We start from the raw sequence: 15,856 nt of genomic DNA, 5'->3' as shown, positions 1-15,856 counted from the left end.
AGAAGCTCAACCAGCACCTCCAAGGAAGCACCTCCATGCACTTGCCTGTTGTTATCCGCTTCGGTCAGTGTCCGCCCCACAGCCCCGGCGGCCAGCAGGCTTTTGGACTAACAGACCTTCAGTTTGACCCAGGACAGCTGTATTTTGTTCTTGTCTGTTCAATGCTGTCTAGATGTCTGACAGATTTTTCTCCCTGCGCTGATCTTAACCAGATTGTAGCTTCCTTGGAGAATAAGCCGTTCATAAATGGGGCTCTTAGCTGTTTCCTATTTTTAGATTCTGGTTTATTTCAAATTATTTTGGCAGTATCTTTATATTAGCATTTTATGCTAGCCGTGGAGATAACTGAGAGCTTGAAACAGAGCTGCACTCCAAGAACTCATTAGTTTGAGATACAGCACTGGTGTGACAGCAGCTTGGGAATCAGTATTGTAATGTCTGACAGGTCCAAAGTTTGTATTTTAGTGAATAATGTTTAAAATACTTCAGACCAAGTTCTCCTACCTCACAGCTGTGCAAAGCCATTGACGCCAAACGTGCCACCGAAAGCCCTGCGAGCCTGCTTACGGGTCAGGGCTGCCTTTGAATCCTCACGCAAGGGTCCTACCTGCTTCACTGCGTGCAGCCAGCCTACCGCAACACCAGGGTCTCCGGAAGGACAAGGATGCAATTTCAAGTGTAGTAATTTTTGTGATAGAGTCTACGCTTGGAGCAAAACACCCATGAAATACGACCCTCTGTTGTCACGTGGAAATGAATAAATACGCAAGGAAGGAGCAGGAGGGATCTGGGTGTCTTGTTCAGGCACCCATTGAGCTACAAGCAGCCAGCACCCGCACCCAGCAGCGACTGGGCTCAATCCAGAACGCTCCTTAACCTTTCCTTAGGAAAGCCAGCTGCTGCCCAACGAGCTGCTGAGCATCTGCTATTATAAGCAAGTACATACAAAAAAAGCGGGTTTTTCGTTCAAGTGATAAACCTCGTTTTGTGTATTAGTCCCTTCTGCAGGGCTATAGCCCTAAGCGAGGTCCCTAGGGCTGCGGGTATTGCCCGTGGGTGCGAGGTCTCCGCAGGGCAGCGACGTTACAGCCCAGCAGCAAACAGAGGTTTTGGGCTGGAGCTTTTACCAGAGGCACTCACCCACTCACACCTCCCTCCAGAGGGGCCTCGGGTCCGCCGTGAGCCGCAACCGCTGCGTGTGCGACACGAACGAAGCACGCACAAATCGGAGAGTCACTGGATATATGACGAAGTTAAAAATCACAGCAAAGAAAACCTGCACCTGGTCACTGGAGCCCTGCGTTCTCGAAAGGGGCCTCCAAAGGAATTGAGGTTTGAGATTAGGATAGGCTTAAGAAAAACGGTGATAAGATTTTTCCTTGTTTGTTTTTGAAGTTCTCCATCAGTGCTAAGAACAAACATTTTAAAAATCAAGGTTGAATGGACACGGACCAAGACAAGACTGACGGATAGGTAACTCGGGGTGGTGTGAGCGCTCTCTCGGGACCAGGACAGGTTGGGTCTCCCCACCGCACGCTGCCTTTCTACGGGCAATGCCGAGTACCCTAAAGCAGAGTCCCAACACGGGCTCCATCCCACGGCGCCCGCTGCACCCTGCGTGTGCCATGCCTCGTCTTGCCCGTGCTGGGCACCTGCCAGGATTTGAGCTGTTTTGTCTGCTTTTCGCTAGCGAAGAGCTCGAGCGGGGCAATTACACACCAGCAAGGAGCCAGCCCAGTCCCTCGCTCCCTGCTAAACCCCGGGGCTGCAGCGCCCTGCGCGGGTGCTGGTATTTCAGGGCCAGAGTAAGATGCTGGTGGAGAATTAAGGGGTTGGACGGGGTGGTCTGAGCCCTGGCACTGCTGGCATCAAGGCCACGCGGCTCCCACGGGGCTCTGCTTGTGCCGTGGGGCGACAGTAACCTCGATACACATTCGGAGCAGGCAAGTGTATAGCACCGAGAGCCAAACCCACAGCAAACACCGCAGGCTTAAAGAAACATAAACATTTTTATTAGTTCCCCTAAAGGTTTTTCTTTTTCAACTAGACGAGAATTCTGCCTCACTTGGAAGCTCAGAGCTCCCAAAGCCACAACTTCATACAGCAACGAAGCAGCACCGATGGGAACTGCCGGGCACCATTTAACATCTGCTGCTAGTTATCATTGCCCTGCACTTGAAGATATTTTCCCACCAACATAAATCCAAAGCCAGCTGATGGAGACTTGGGGTGAAATTGCACAAGACAGCCTAGTCAACCCCACAGCCTGCCCACGAGAGGGGAGAGGACTTTCTCTCTGCACCTTCCCGCTCCCGGGTGCCATCCAGCCTCTTCCCTTGTGCCCAGCAGGTTTTTAAGCGCAGGCTGGGATGCAATCCAGCAGAGCCGAATGGTTTTCTGAGGCTGAATCAAAGCAACTCAGCGTAACAGGTCCGGTGCACTGGACCAGTCATCTGGGACCAGGGCAGGGATGGAGTTAGCTGGTGGTGAGCTGATCATCACGAGACGATTAAGCAGATCCCACACACGTGTGGAATAGCCACTACCCATCACCTAATCGCTGCTGCATCTTCAGCAGGAAGGAACTGAGCACGGAATACGTGCAGGACCAGCCAGTGTGCTGGGGAGGTCACTGGCGCTCGTGTTTTCGCAGCTCCTTTTATGCCCATAGAAGCACATTCGTGTGTATTCTACCCGAGGCGACCACGCACGCACAGCATGGCGTCTGCTCTGGGAACACAGCGTAAACGCGTGTCATTTTTAGTGCTCTCCCAAAATTAAATAAAGCCAAGAGAGAACAATGTTCTGCATTTAACCCCTCCACAAAAATAAGCAGCTGTTTCTTTGTTACTCTCAAAAAAAAATGCAGATGCATAAGAACACTCATAAACAGAAAATACTAAAAGAAACAGAAAACATGCACAGCCAACAATATTGTACAGCAGGGTGTGGGGAGGTTTGCAGAGCATGTGCTCCCAGTAAGTAACTCCAGGCTGTTGAGAGCAGAGAGAGCTGCCTCTCCCTGTGCAGCACGCCTTCTGCAGGGATTCACTCCAGTAGGAAGCCAGAATGTTTTGGTTTTTTTGTTGTTTTTTTTTCCCCCTCCCACCTTTTCCAAAAAGCATATTATTCTCTCTAATCCCCTCAGGACAAGTCTCATTTGTGACGCTTTTTTATGTCCTCCACATAGCACTGTGCTTCAAAAAATACTGAAGGTCCAATAACAGCGCCTGTCTCCATCCTTTCATATTACTCCAGCAGGAAAGGGAGAATTTTAAAGAAAGAGACCCCATTAAACAGCCCTTCTCTCACTGTCCCCTGACCACAGGAGGTTTGGTCACAGGGCTGCGAGCATCACCCCCACCAAGGATAACGAGGGGAAATGCGACCCACAGGCTGTAGCGCTGGACCAACACCCCACAAGTCACTATCTCCTTTTGCCAAGTCATCAACCCGTGAACCGTATCTGCACAATTACAAACCAATCTTTTAAAATAAGTTTCTCCAATTATTTTCCGCACCACCTTTCCTAAGATTACCACCCACCTCTCTCCTCTCCTCCAAGGGGACCAGCCTCGAGCAGCTCCCTCCCCAGCCAAGTGGATACTCTGATGCTATGGAACAGACTGGAAAAACCCCAAAGCCAGCAGCGGCTATCTTATCTGGCCACTGGAGCCTCGTCAGGATTTACTAAGTGCTAGCATCTGACATCAGGCCAATAAAATAAAGCACATTAAGGCAACTGTTGCGCTAAGCCAGTTGGTGTTGGGAGATGTGCAATCTAATTTAGTAAGCAGGATTATTTGCACTGAGAGGAGTTTACTCTTGAAACACACATAGCATTACACTTTTCCCCCCAGAGATCAAGCACAGAAGCGTGCCAGGGTCATGAGACCCGTTTGACAGGGCAAAGTCCCCGGGGTTTCGCTGTGTGCATCCCACCGCCCACGCAGGGATAACCACCTCCCCCCCCGCCACGGGGACGGCTCGGCTCCGAAGCGGCTTTGCTCAAGCCATCGCTAGAACTGGGCCAACACCGCAAGCTGAAACACTCAACGCTCTCGTGAAAGTTTAATGTGCTATATTAACTTACACCCCCCCCGGTTTTTCCTCCTGCCTCTGTAACATCCCCCGTGTCAGGACCCAAGGACAAGGGACACAGTTCCTTCTCACGCCTGCACAGGTCCCAGCACAGCCATCGGAAGGAAGAACTTCGTATTTATTCTCCCAGTAGTTTTTACTCAAATTAACAAGTACCACCTAATCATCACACCTACATAATAAAGGCAGCTCTCTCTCTGCCAGGCCTCCATCACTTTCATAAAAAAAAAAAAAAAGCACTACGTTAACAAAACGCGACACATCCCATCAATCAATGAAGCCATCTTCCCAGAATTTAATGGGTTAAGACACGCAATGCCATACAAGCCTACACAGACCGCAACACCCTTCTCTTAAATCAATGGTAGTTTGTTACAGGCAAGTCTGGGGAAATTTTCTGTTCTGCAAGTGTGATCAAAAGGGCCCGATTAAAGTCTTTGGGAGGCTTTCAAGATAGTGTGACAAAATTCTCAGCTTTTAAACAAAGCAAGCCTGTTCCATTATCAGGAAGCATGCTACGAGGCAGTGATCTTACGGTAGCAATCTCTTTTAAAACAGGAAGAACCAAGAATTAAATGACTAACTAATGAAGATAAATTCCCCAAATCCTGTAAGCATTTGTTTCAGGAATTCTCTTCAGCTTTTCAAAGCATCGTGCCTTGAACTCGCATACATTCCCTGCCAACCATTTGCATTTTTCTAATTGCTTATATAAAAGTCCAGTGCATCAAGACATTATTTAGGTATGCTGTGCAGCCTGGTAAATGAAGAGCACTGTTTATGCAACACAAATTCATTTAACTACTGAGGAAAACAAGAAGCTTAAAAGCATAAAAGAGAAAGAACCAGAGTGGGAGTGTTATAGAAGGCAAGACACTTGAAAATCCTTTTGAATCCAAGTGTTGATGGATCCAAATCCAAATTCAGAATGGATTCGTAGCGTAGCTCCTAATTCAGCTCAAAGGCTGAGGACTCTGTACAAAGAAAAGAATCATAGAATCATTTAGGTTGGAAAAGACCTTCAAAATCATCAAGTGCGACCACCAACCATGCCCACTGAACCATGTTACAGAGTACCCCCTCTATGCACTCTTTGAATGCCTCCAGGGACGGTGACTCAACCACTTCCCTGGGCAGCCTGTTCCAATGTCCAACAAACCTCAGTAAAGAAATTTTTCCTAATATCTAACCTAAATCTCCCTTGCCGCAACTTGAGGCCATTTCCTCTCGTCCTAAGGCTGATAATCAATGAAATCCAGTAAGAATTTTAGAGCAACCAACCACATAACCTGAGTGCGAACCTCAAAATGCTGACTGAGGCAGACGCAGGTCGTTCAGACACTCACACCTGGCTTATTTGGCCAAAAGCTCGCCTTGCTCAGCCCCAGAGCACCCAGAACTCCGGCAGCAACCCTTGGCTGGAGACACCGCCGGGTGCTTTGCCGAAGACACGCAGGAGCTGCTCAGAGCTCTCCCTTTCCAATCACCAGCCTTCCCGGCCGGGAAGGTGGGTTGATAACTTTCTTTCCTATCAAAAGGAAAGCGGCAACAGAGGTGTCTCCAAACAGCAGAAAATTCTCCAACACAAGAAGTTTGAATCCATCCAGGGAGCAAACCTGAAGCTTCGTCCTTGTGAAACGAGTAGGCATCCATCTCGCACAGACTGCAGGGATTTGTGCCTTTGCAATGCGGCTGCCTTCTCCCAGTTTAATTGCAAACGCTAGATATTTTGCAGGGTTTAGTCTTTTGTACCAGAAGCTTTACATGGGCTAAAGGCTTCTGGGAAGTGTTTTGTGGCTTATGGTGAATGACAGCATTCAGGCTCAGCGTACTGTAAACCTCCCAGCAGAGCTTCTACTCCACGGTGCTCATTATTGAACAGTCCTGGATTCAACTGCTCAGGACAGTTTATCTTCTAGCTGTGCATTGCCCATATCTGATAATTAAGAATAATTACTTGAAATAATCTTCTTTAATCCGGTATGTTTTGCTTTCTGAAGCTTGTACTGTAAAATGTCATTCACACATAATCTGCTATCAGTCCACGCAACATGTAAAACTACTTAAGGTTTAATGGGTGTGAATTTGAGTTGCTCTGGTTGACAAGAAAGATTGAGTGTGGCATGGGCTTTGAGGCATCTTTATGATGTTTGGAAAATTCATTGGCTGAAATACTCTTGCACAGCAATTTTTTTTTTTTTTTTTTAAATAGACCTCTGTTCTCTATGGTGAGAAAGTGGGGTTTATTTTAGGTCTCTGCTGGCTGTAAAAGCTACTTGAATGCCACACTGCAGCTTAACATTTTTTGCAGTTGTTCCAAGTAACCCAATGAATCCTGGGTTTCCTTAAAGTTTTTGCATAAGTCCTGAAGTAGAAACCAAACATAACCTTATCTTCCAGGGGTTGGGGCAAGCGCAGCGTTAAGGGCTGTGTACAAATCCACTACATTAACAGGCTCTGGCTAGATACGCCGCGGTTTGCTTCGGTACACATCTGGCAGCACTGCACTGACAACAAATCAAGCAGAGTATTTTCTGTGAACATGTTTGTTTTAGCTTTTTTTATCAACACTACCAGATCTTGAGAAATCTACTGTTTTCTTTCACACTCTAGCACCTGTGGTCACAGATGACTTAAAAAATAAAAACATTTTCACTAAGTGTTTGGGTATCTAAGAACCATGAGTCAATGCATTTTCAGACCTCAGAAATCAAACAACAAATTCAGTTAGAAATACTACATTTAAGAGGACTTGTGCCTTCTAGGATTCGCCATCTGAGTCCTATAGACCTATGATATGCATTTTCCCCCAAAACTACAAAAAAAAATTAATTGCAATAGTCTGTACTAATCCCACACAATCCATAACAGCATATTTGTATTAAAATTAAAGGACTGATCTGCCCCCAGGACCACCAGGATTATCACCGGCTATCGTGCTATACATCAACAAAAAGTTTAACATAAAAAGATTAATTCCACACATGCCCCCTTGTATGCTTCCTACACTAACAAGGCCATTTTAGTAAGTCTGCTATCTAACTTTATTCTCTTTTTATCACTGTATCAAGTGGCGTACAACCATGCACTTCTCCAAAGTAACTCTTAATACCTGTCCCAACAAGCAATCTTTCAATCTTCAAGAAGTTAGAAAATTGACATCACCATCATTTAAAAGAAAAAAAAAAAGAAAAAACCCCAAACCACAAAAACCCTAGCCCCAACTCTAAATTACCACTTACACTGAGCCCATTCTGCTTTGTTCAACCTGGCAGAGGCCCGAAGTGTTTTCAAGGGTGTGCTGGGCTTATTTTGCTGAACTTGCCCCAAGGTCAGACCTTGCATGAATGGACCTACATGAATCATTCTTTCCGCCTGCTTTCCCACTCTGGATTATCAGTGTGCTTGGTTACAGTAATTAGCATTAGGCTTTCGTTCCAGCATATTCTACCATTACTGTCTCCTGAACCAGCACAAGCATTTATTCTTCTCTTTCAGTTATTAAATAAAGCCTCAGTGATAGAATAACTTCAGCAACAAATATATTTGTTACATACTTTCATTAGTTCTTACGTGTAGTTCAGATTAATGGTTAAGTGCCACTACAGCTTCAAGTGTAACCACCCAGATCTCTCGCTCCAGACCTTATATGCAACAATCATTGGAAGAATGATGAGAACAAAAAAAGACAAAAACAAAGAAGAATGACAAAAAAACCTATTTCCTTCCACTCAAAAAAAAAAAAAATCATCCCACTTGAACTATTACATTATAACAAACATTAATAGCTAGCATCTCTTCATTCCTCCATACGAGCAATAAAACTACCAAAGGTCAGCAGAAATCAGCTGGGGTCCTAGTTTTAGGATTCCTCACCACAGAGCAACTACTTCAGTCCATTTGGGAGCTCTGAACAGAAAGCACATCATTTCCATTTAATAAACACTCAACACATACAAGTTACACATAAAACCGGGAAAAAAAACAACTTATGGAAAGCAAAGGAAAAAAATAAAGGCCCCATTCCCTTCTCTGGTTCTTGCCTTTTGTCTGCCAACATCCGTGGAGTTCCTGGGGGAACTAAACCCACCCCCCCAGCACTGCCCAGCCCTTCGTGCTCTGCCGTCCCCGACCCGAGCACACAACAGCAAAACCTCACAGGCCGCCCCAGAAATCATTACCCCGCGCGGGTACTCTGCGTTCAAGTGGGATCAACAGCAACACACTTGGGCATTTGCGGGCTGCCCTGATGGAGTCAACAAGACACTTTTACTGGAATTCCTCCCTCAGCAGAATTCCTTCTCGAGTACCCTAACCTTTAACAGGACACGTATTTGCTCAAATACAAAAGCTACTTAAGTTTAAAAGTCAACCTCAACTCAAACAATACCTGGATAATGGATTGCAGGCCAATTATTTCTCACCCTTCTTATGTTACAGTTCCAAGCCAACACTGAAAAATGCATTTTTGCTGCTCAGCTAGAGACCAGCGGGTAAACTGATGCTGAAGCTGGCAGATAAAAGAAAAACTGTATTAAAAAAATTTTCAAAATTTTATTTAAAAAAATACTGGAATCAGTCCATTTGTCAGTTATCTGCTTAGCCAAGTAATTTATCTACAATTCTAAAAGCAGCAAGTGCTTGGATTAACACTGGCAGAGTTGGGTAGATGACGACATTGACTGCTCTAGGAGCTGGACAAGCGAGTTCAAGTGATTAAATGCATTCAGCTCCTCTAGTTACGCTAATGACTGATTATCTTTTAATCCCAGGCAAGGGGTAGATCAACTGTGATCCCACACAGAACCACAGCACTCACTGATGTGGTTATAAGCACCACACTGAGAGCAGCTGAGTAAGTTATTCCATTTCTCATCCTGAACCGTGGTTGCTGGTCAAAGGCAACGTTGTCACTACCTCGAGTAAGAGCCACCGTCAGCTCCCTTTCCCACCAAGGGCACACACAGTACCCAGTTGTTAACCTGCTCAACCAAGGAAAAGCAGCTGTCAGCTACCAGAAACTTAATCAAGTCTTAAAACCACTTTCTATCAAGTCATTAAGGCCAACTCTAAGCAGATGTTTTAGGTCACTCCCCCACCCCCATAAATATCACTAGGAGGAGGAACCATCAACTACATGATGTACAACACCCAGCATCAGCTTACTGGAACCGTGGGTATAAAACGAGCCGGGTTGCTTCCCCAGAGCACAGCCCTGGGCTACAATTCCCTTCCCAGCTCTGTGCTGACAACGCACCACCATCGCCCCTGCACCCTCCAGGGCTGCGTGCCCCCAAACCGGCCCAGCACACCCCAGCCCTGCTCATCTGGGTCCCCCAGAAAATGCAGGAAGAAACAGGGAGGGGAAAAGGGCAGCTAGCACACCTAGCTTTTTACGTGACCACATGAGAAAGATGCCCTAAGCACACCCTTCTGGATTTGCACTTATTTTTTCCTTATCTCTAATACTGGAGAACTTAACACTCCAACTCAAGCCCTGGCCTCTCCAGGGGAGTGCTCAGCATCAGCTGTTCCCAGTCACTCTGGCAATCACATCTTTAACACTTGTCACTTAAGATTCATCAAACCACAGAGGGAAGTGACCCGCTTTCAAGAAAAACAGATCATTCCTTGATTTCATGAGGATATTTGAAACAGCTGCAAGGGATGGGCTCAGCACCATCAGCTGCACCTGCACAAACGCAGTGACCTCCTGGGGGCTAAAGGCTAAAGCAAGTCCTGGTGAGTGAGTCAAGTCCCATTCCAAAGCAGGACTGTGCGGTCATTATTGTCCTTGCTGCCAAATCAATTTTTTTTTTTTTTTTTAATTTAGTTTTTTCAAATTTAGCCCTTGACAATATTGTCACAAGCCACTTTTGTGGATTACCTTCAGGGTTCAGCTGCACCACAGTGTCTCCTGCTCAGCTTGGGCTGGCAGCTCCTTTCACACCAACCGCTTTATTTCCCCTTTAGCAGTGACACTTTGCCTTCCAGTTCCACAAACGTAACGTCAAGGAAGGAACTCTGCCTCCATTCAACCCGGAGCAACGACACTCAAGACAGGCTTTGGAGAAGAAGCTGCACCCTTCTAGGGTCCCCCCAGCAGACAGCACAGCATCGCGCCCTGGGGCTGCGACACATCTCTGCACTGCTACAGCTAGCGGGAGGTCTGGGGAGAAACTGTTTCCTGTAGTAGCTTAGCAAAGAGTAGAGAAAACTAACCTATTAATGACAATAATTTTGTTTTCCAACCCCTACGCAGATGAATTTGTGTTTTGTAAGTAGGCAGCCAGCCTCTGGCACCCAGAACTGAAGGTGGGTGGCTTTTGGATGCCTCAAATCCCAAACTGCAACCTATGAATTCCCAACGTAACCAGTCCGGGTAGGATGCTTGCAGAGCTGTACAGCCCAAACACTGCGTGGCCCATCAGTCCTCGGCCCCCCTCGGGCACAGAAGCGGGGTGCAGCAAACCCGCATCCCTCGGGCAGCCCAGCGCACCCGGAGCGTGTCCGCATCTTGGGCTGGCAGCTGGATACGGGAGTCCCAGAGTCTGGTCCTGCCTCGCGGCAGAATTTCTGCTTTTCAAAATATGTTTGTAATTCAATGGCATTTTAATATAAAGCAAATACAATTTAAAAAAAACCCAAAACACTTCGAAGGAAGCAGAAGTCAGCCAAAAGCCTCAACAATTAGGCTACAGCGAGAGTCTCCCTCCCACCTGCAGCAACCCAGCCCAGGCAAGGGGGCTGGGGACTCCCCACCCCAGATCCCAGCCCCCTTGCCCAGGTTTCAAGCTAGAAAGAACAGATCTCCTGGTTAGACAATCAGTTTAACTGTCTAACTAGACAATTACAGAATAAAAATGAATATGGCACCACAGCAGCCACGCTCAGTCCTCGGCAGAGAGGCAGGCTTGCACAGACCCACCACCAAGTGAAGCCCCGGCTCCCCCAGCAGCCCTTCCCCATGGCTGGGAGCTACAGGAGAAGCCAATTCCTCCCCAGTTTGAACATTTTCAGGTATTATTTCCGAAGCTAGTGAGGTCTCTTCTTGTGTTAAGAGACCAGAGCCCAAGCAGAGCCCCCTACACCCCTATTTACATCCCAGGGAGTTGTTTACCACCCTCTGGGAGCAGCTGTTAGCATACAGCACATCGGAGCATCGCTCCTCTCTTCAGTGGGAGCAAATTAAAAAAGGATCCGATTTAAAAGGCTGCCACACACAGTAACATGAAGCAACACCCCACGGCTGCTACTTGTATTACACCTCGTTGTGATCTCAAGCGAGACTGGCCTGATGAGAATTATCCTCACATCTCCCAGGTTTGCCGAATCAAACAAGGAATTTGGCAAGCCACCTGCCTAGGCAAAAGCAGACTTTGTTTTTTCTTGTTTAACATTAAACCAAACTTTTTTCAAAGTAACAGGAAAGCAGGCTCCCGCCGCTAAATTAAGATGTTCATCTTCACAACAGGAAGATTTTTTTTACAGTCACCGAGAGGCAATTTTGTGTTTTGCTGCGACACATCCCACATTACTGGGGAAGAGAGAGGACCTCCCTGTGCCCAGGGGCGTAGACTGAGCCCCAAAAGCCGAGCGCCTCCCCTCGCAGCACAGACACCCCGGTGCGTGCCCGACCCCGGCAGCACGGCCGGACCCGCCGGCTGCCGCTCCCTGCACTGCCCCGGCCTTTCCCGGTCCCAGTCTTCCCTCCTCTCCATCCATCTCCTCCTGCCTCTCCTCCAAAAAAGCCCTCGCTGGAACATTTGGTAAGGGACAGTCCAAAAAACAAGGACACAAAGCCGTGTAATAGGCACGTTTGAACTCAAATGCAAACCAAGTCTCTCTAAAACGTGCTCTCTCCCATAATTATTTCTTTAAAACTCAGGGTATGTGTTTTCCCTTTTCTGTCACAGCTTTGGCAGCTGAATGAAAAGACGGCAAACAGCTTGTACGCGTTATGACGATATTTTTTAAGTTACAGCTCCTTTCAAAGCCTTTCAATACTCTCGGTGTTTTGTTCAAGCGCTCCAGCAGCGGCTGCCCAGGAGAAATTCAGCAACATTACCCAGCCTCAGCACACCACGGGGCAGCTTCGGGTGTCCAGCCCTTTCCCAAGGCAGCCCGATGGCAATGGAAACACCAGTGCCCGTGGGAACGTGCCCAGCTCGGGCACAGCACCTCAACCATCCTGCAGCCCACCGCACCGCCTCACTGGGCTCCTTCCCGCAGGGGGGACGGTTTATTTTCACCTAGATCTGTGCACAAAGCCTATTTCAAGCTAGCCGCGGTGTCTTAGCAAAGAAATTTCCAGAATACATCTTTGTGAGGTTAAATACAAGTGTGAGTGCACTTACACAGTAATTACTACCAGCCCACAGGGACCCCATAACACAGCAGAGAAACTTCTTGCTGACTTTACTCCTGCCTTCCTAAAAAAAAAAAAATCCCCCAACAGCCTGTGAACTCAGTCCAGGGCAGGAGTCCAAGCCCTCTGTAGCACTGAAGCACTAAAAACTTTGAAAGCGGATCTTTATGAATTAACATCCCCCAAAATAAATCAAGCGGGGAGAAGGCTTGCCTGCTCTGCGTTAACAGGGGCGGGGGGGGCGCTGAAACAGCGCTGCATTCAAAGGGAAACCCTTCCTTTGCCTGTATTTGGGTGGATATATAATAATATCTACTTTAAAAAAAAAAAGCCCAAAGGGTGCTGCCCACCCGCCCCCCCCCCCCGGGTACCATCAGCCCCATCCCCACCGGAGCGACCCCGCTGCCCGCCCATCACCTGCCACCGGTCCCCCCCAAAAAAACTTTTTCTCCCCCCCCCCCCCCCCCAATTTTTCTCCTCCCCCCCCCCCCCCCCAGCTCACCCTGGAGATGGTCAGCGGAGCACTGAAATCTTTCCCGCCCACCAAGCGAAACCCCCACGGCGAAGGACCACGCAGGACCACCGAATGGGACATAACGACGGTGGAAGAGGCTCTGCTCGATCGAGCCACTTCGCGCTTCTCCTAATTACCGGGACGGATCGATCCCGCCTCCCCGCCACGCCCCTTTGGGGCGTGGCGGGGAGGCGGGATCGATCCGTCCCACCCCTCGTTAGAGGAGGGAGGGGGGATGTTGTGGAGAGGGGAGTTTTAGCTCCCTGACCATTTTTACTAGGGATTTTCAAAGCGACTGCTCCCACGAGGAAAGTTAAGTTGTATCGCGTTCGGTGACGTCCAAGCCTCCGCTTACCGCGCCTCGCAAATGATGTCAGAGGCCGGTCAACGCGTCGTCACCCGCTATTTGGTTCAGCGCAAGCGGTATGTTGGGGGAGAAAAGAGAAAATTTCCAGAGAATAAACAGTTTCAAGTAGTTTGGGGATCCTTCATGGCTAGCGCTTGGTCAAAAGATAAAGCTCCAGGAAAATAATCCGGTTGGGTTTCAAGCAGTTTGGGGGATCCTTCATGGGTAGTGCTTGGTCAAAAGATAAAGCTCCAAGAAAATAATCAAGATGCTTTTCAAGCAGTTTGGGAATCGCTTGGCCAATGCGCCCCAGCATCTTTAGGGGGGTGTCTTGCAGGGGTCTCTGGGGTGGCACAAGGTACCGCAGAGCATCCCTGCTTCCCGCTGGTACAGCGGAATCGGTGACCGTCGGAGAACCCAGAAGATGTCCGCGCTGCAGAGGGTGTTTAATGTGATGGCTTGTAGGGATGCAGCGGTAGCTTGGTGGTGGGATGGGTGGTCAGCTGCTCAGCGTCTCCCCCAAAAGCTGAAAGCAAATCTCAAAATGCCTGTAAACCTCCCTCTCTGCCTGAAAAGGGCTGACCCAGAATATCCCACTTCAAAAAAGGACCTAACAAAGGATTCATTGTTTGAAAAGTCCAGTTTCATCAAGTACCTTCTTGTTGCCCGGTTTCTGTGAATTTGATTTATGTGCTATTTGCTGCAAAGTCTTTTTGGACACGTTTGCTCGTGACACGGGAAGGTCGGTGTGACCATCTCACTGCCGTGCCCGTGTTATCCGGGAGCCTTTGGTCTGGGACAGGGGTGAGAGCTGAGCCTTTTATACACGTTCCCAAGCCATGCTGCAGCCTTTGGATTTAGCAACGTGAATACAGTGAGCGCACTGTGTTACGAACCCGAAACACAATGAACATGTTTACTTTGCTAGAAAGGTGCCTACAGAGGAGCAGCTCGGCTGCAGCTGGTACCAGCAGAGCTCTCGCCCGTACTCTTTGTTCCACGTGAGCCCGTGTCTCCACCGAGAGAGGCCATAAAAACTGACTTTTGTCTGTGCAACGGGTGATGAATCATACCTCCTCATTCCTGTATGATATCACCGAGGCTGCAGAAGTCTGGGAGTAGGCTGGCCTGAGGTTTCCCTGCTTGCATTAGAAAATCCACCCAGCTGAACACCAAAGTTTGTCTTCCAGAGAGCTGGAGGACTAGTTTATGTCCCACCTCTCCTGCTCTCGCTGTTCAGTGACGAGGAGGACCGAGTTAAAGGTGTGCACAAATGCGGTGTGTCGGCACTGGCATCTCCTTCCTCTTAGGAGAGAAAAGAAAAAAATCCTTTCTGTAAAAGAAACTAAGTTTTCTGGAAAGCAGCAACAATAAAAACAGAGAAAAGGAAAAGAGCAGAGAAAAAAAACGGAGACTGCAGTTCTGTGGAGTCAAACATTTCCCACTGGCATTCATCGGGGCTTCATTACCGGGGTGGTTTCTAAATCGCACCCGGGCTGTGAGTGACAGGCTCTGCTGTGCAGCAAACCATCAGCGTTTTCAAAGTAATTCACGGGCGTAGGAAATAGATGATCAAAACACAGAAATCCCCACTATTAAAGTATTCATTTCAAAAGCTGATGGGAAAGCTGCTGGCTCCGAGGCACTTTCTCTTCAAGGCCTTTTGAATGCTCAGCCTAGGTTACCCCTCATGTCACTTAAAGCTTGTCGAAAACTTAACCCAAATAAAATACAATTAGAATTAGCTAAATTGGTACAAACTTGTGGGTCTGCTTATTCCAAGTGAGACTGTATTCCAAAATACATTAAACTGAGCTGAAGTAGAGGCAGTTTTCCTCTGAATAAAAGTATCTGCAGTTGAAGCGCTCCTGATGGAAAGTGTCCACGTGTCGAGCAGCCCTCAGGTTTCAGAACTACATCAGGAATTAATTGGGCACCCCTCTATCAGTGATAGATGGTTTTTTCCCAGGATTTGGGGAATGAGAGCATTAGCTAAAGAACTCCGCATTTTCACAGGTGCGTCATTTTCTTTCCGTTGCTCACACACCTTTTCACATGTGCTTTCTTCGAGCAAAGCCAACAGTTTTGCAGCCTGCAAAGGACCCAGATGTAGTCTCACTTCAATCAGCCAAAGCGGGCTCACAGATTTCTGGTTTTGTCTTTGATAACTTGAGAATTTTTAAATTATATTTTAAGTCATTTCCAAAAACTAATGGGAGTTCTACTTCTGGATGAGAAATTAACAGAACCAAGAGAAGGTGATATGAACCTTGCTGTAGGAGCAGGCCTTAACACCCAGCTAAAACACAGTATCTCCAACATGCTCATTCTTCTGCCGAGTGCTGAAACCCTATAGCGAGTTTTAACAAAGACCACGCATTATTCAAAAGAGAGGTCAAACATGTTCATTAATTCCATCTCATCACTCCATTCGCTTTATCTTTTTTCCCCCAATATTTTCCTCGGTGTTTGTTTTCAGTATTTTTCCACCCCAAAGTCTTATCACCTCTTTGTTTCTTTTTTTGAA

The 15,856-nt window shown here is 47.6% G+C and overlaps 1 protein-coding gene across 2 annotated transcripts in view; it reads right to left on the bottom strand.

The window, feature by feature from the left end:
- Positions 1-13,286, bottom strand: part of PDLIM4 (PDZ and LIM domain 4) — a 53,757-nt gene extending 40,471 nt beyond the window's left edge. The window contains exons 1-2 of one of the 2 annotated variants that reach the window (XM_049829086.1): positions 13,195-13,286; positions 12,972-13,139 (exon numbers count right to left, since the gene is read on the bottom strand). In XM_049829086.1, the coding sequence (XP_049685043.1) occupies positions 12,972-13,064 (93 nt within the window). In that variant the 5' untranslated portion in view covers positions 13,065-13,139; positions 13,195-13,286. Of the gene's footprint in view, positions 1-12,971 lie in introns of both variants that reach the window. The other variant, XM_049829085.1, reaches the window with a different exon arrangement.
- Positions 13,287-15,856: the final 2,570 nt, after the last annotated feature.

This window comes from Accipiter gentilis, chromosome 26 (genome assembly GCF_929443795.1).
Source record: "Accipiter gentilis chromosome 26, bAccGen1.1, whole genome shotgun sequence".
NCBI classification, from domain to species: domain Eukaryota; kingdom Metazoa; phylum Chordata; class Aves; order Accipitriformes; family Accipitridae; genus Astur; species Astur gentilis.
The sequence above is the reverse complement of the archived record's forward strand: the minus strand, read 5'-3'. Positions and strand labels throughout refer to the sequence as shown.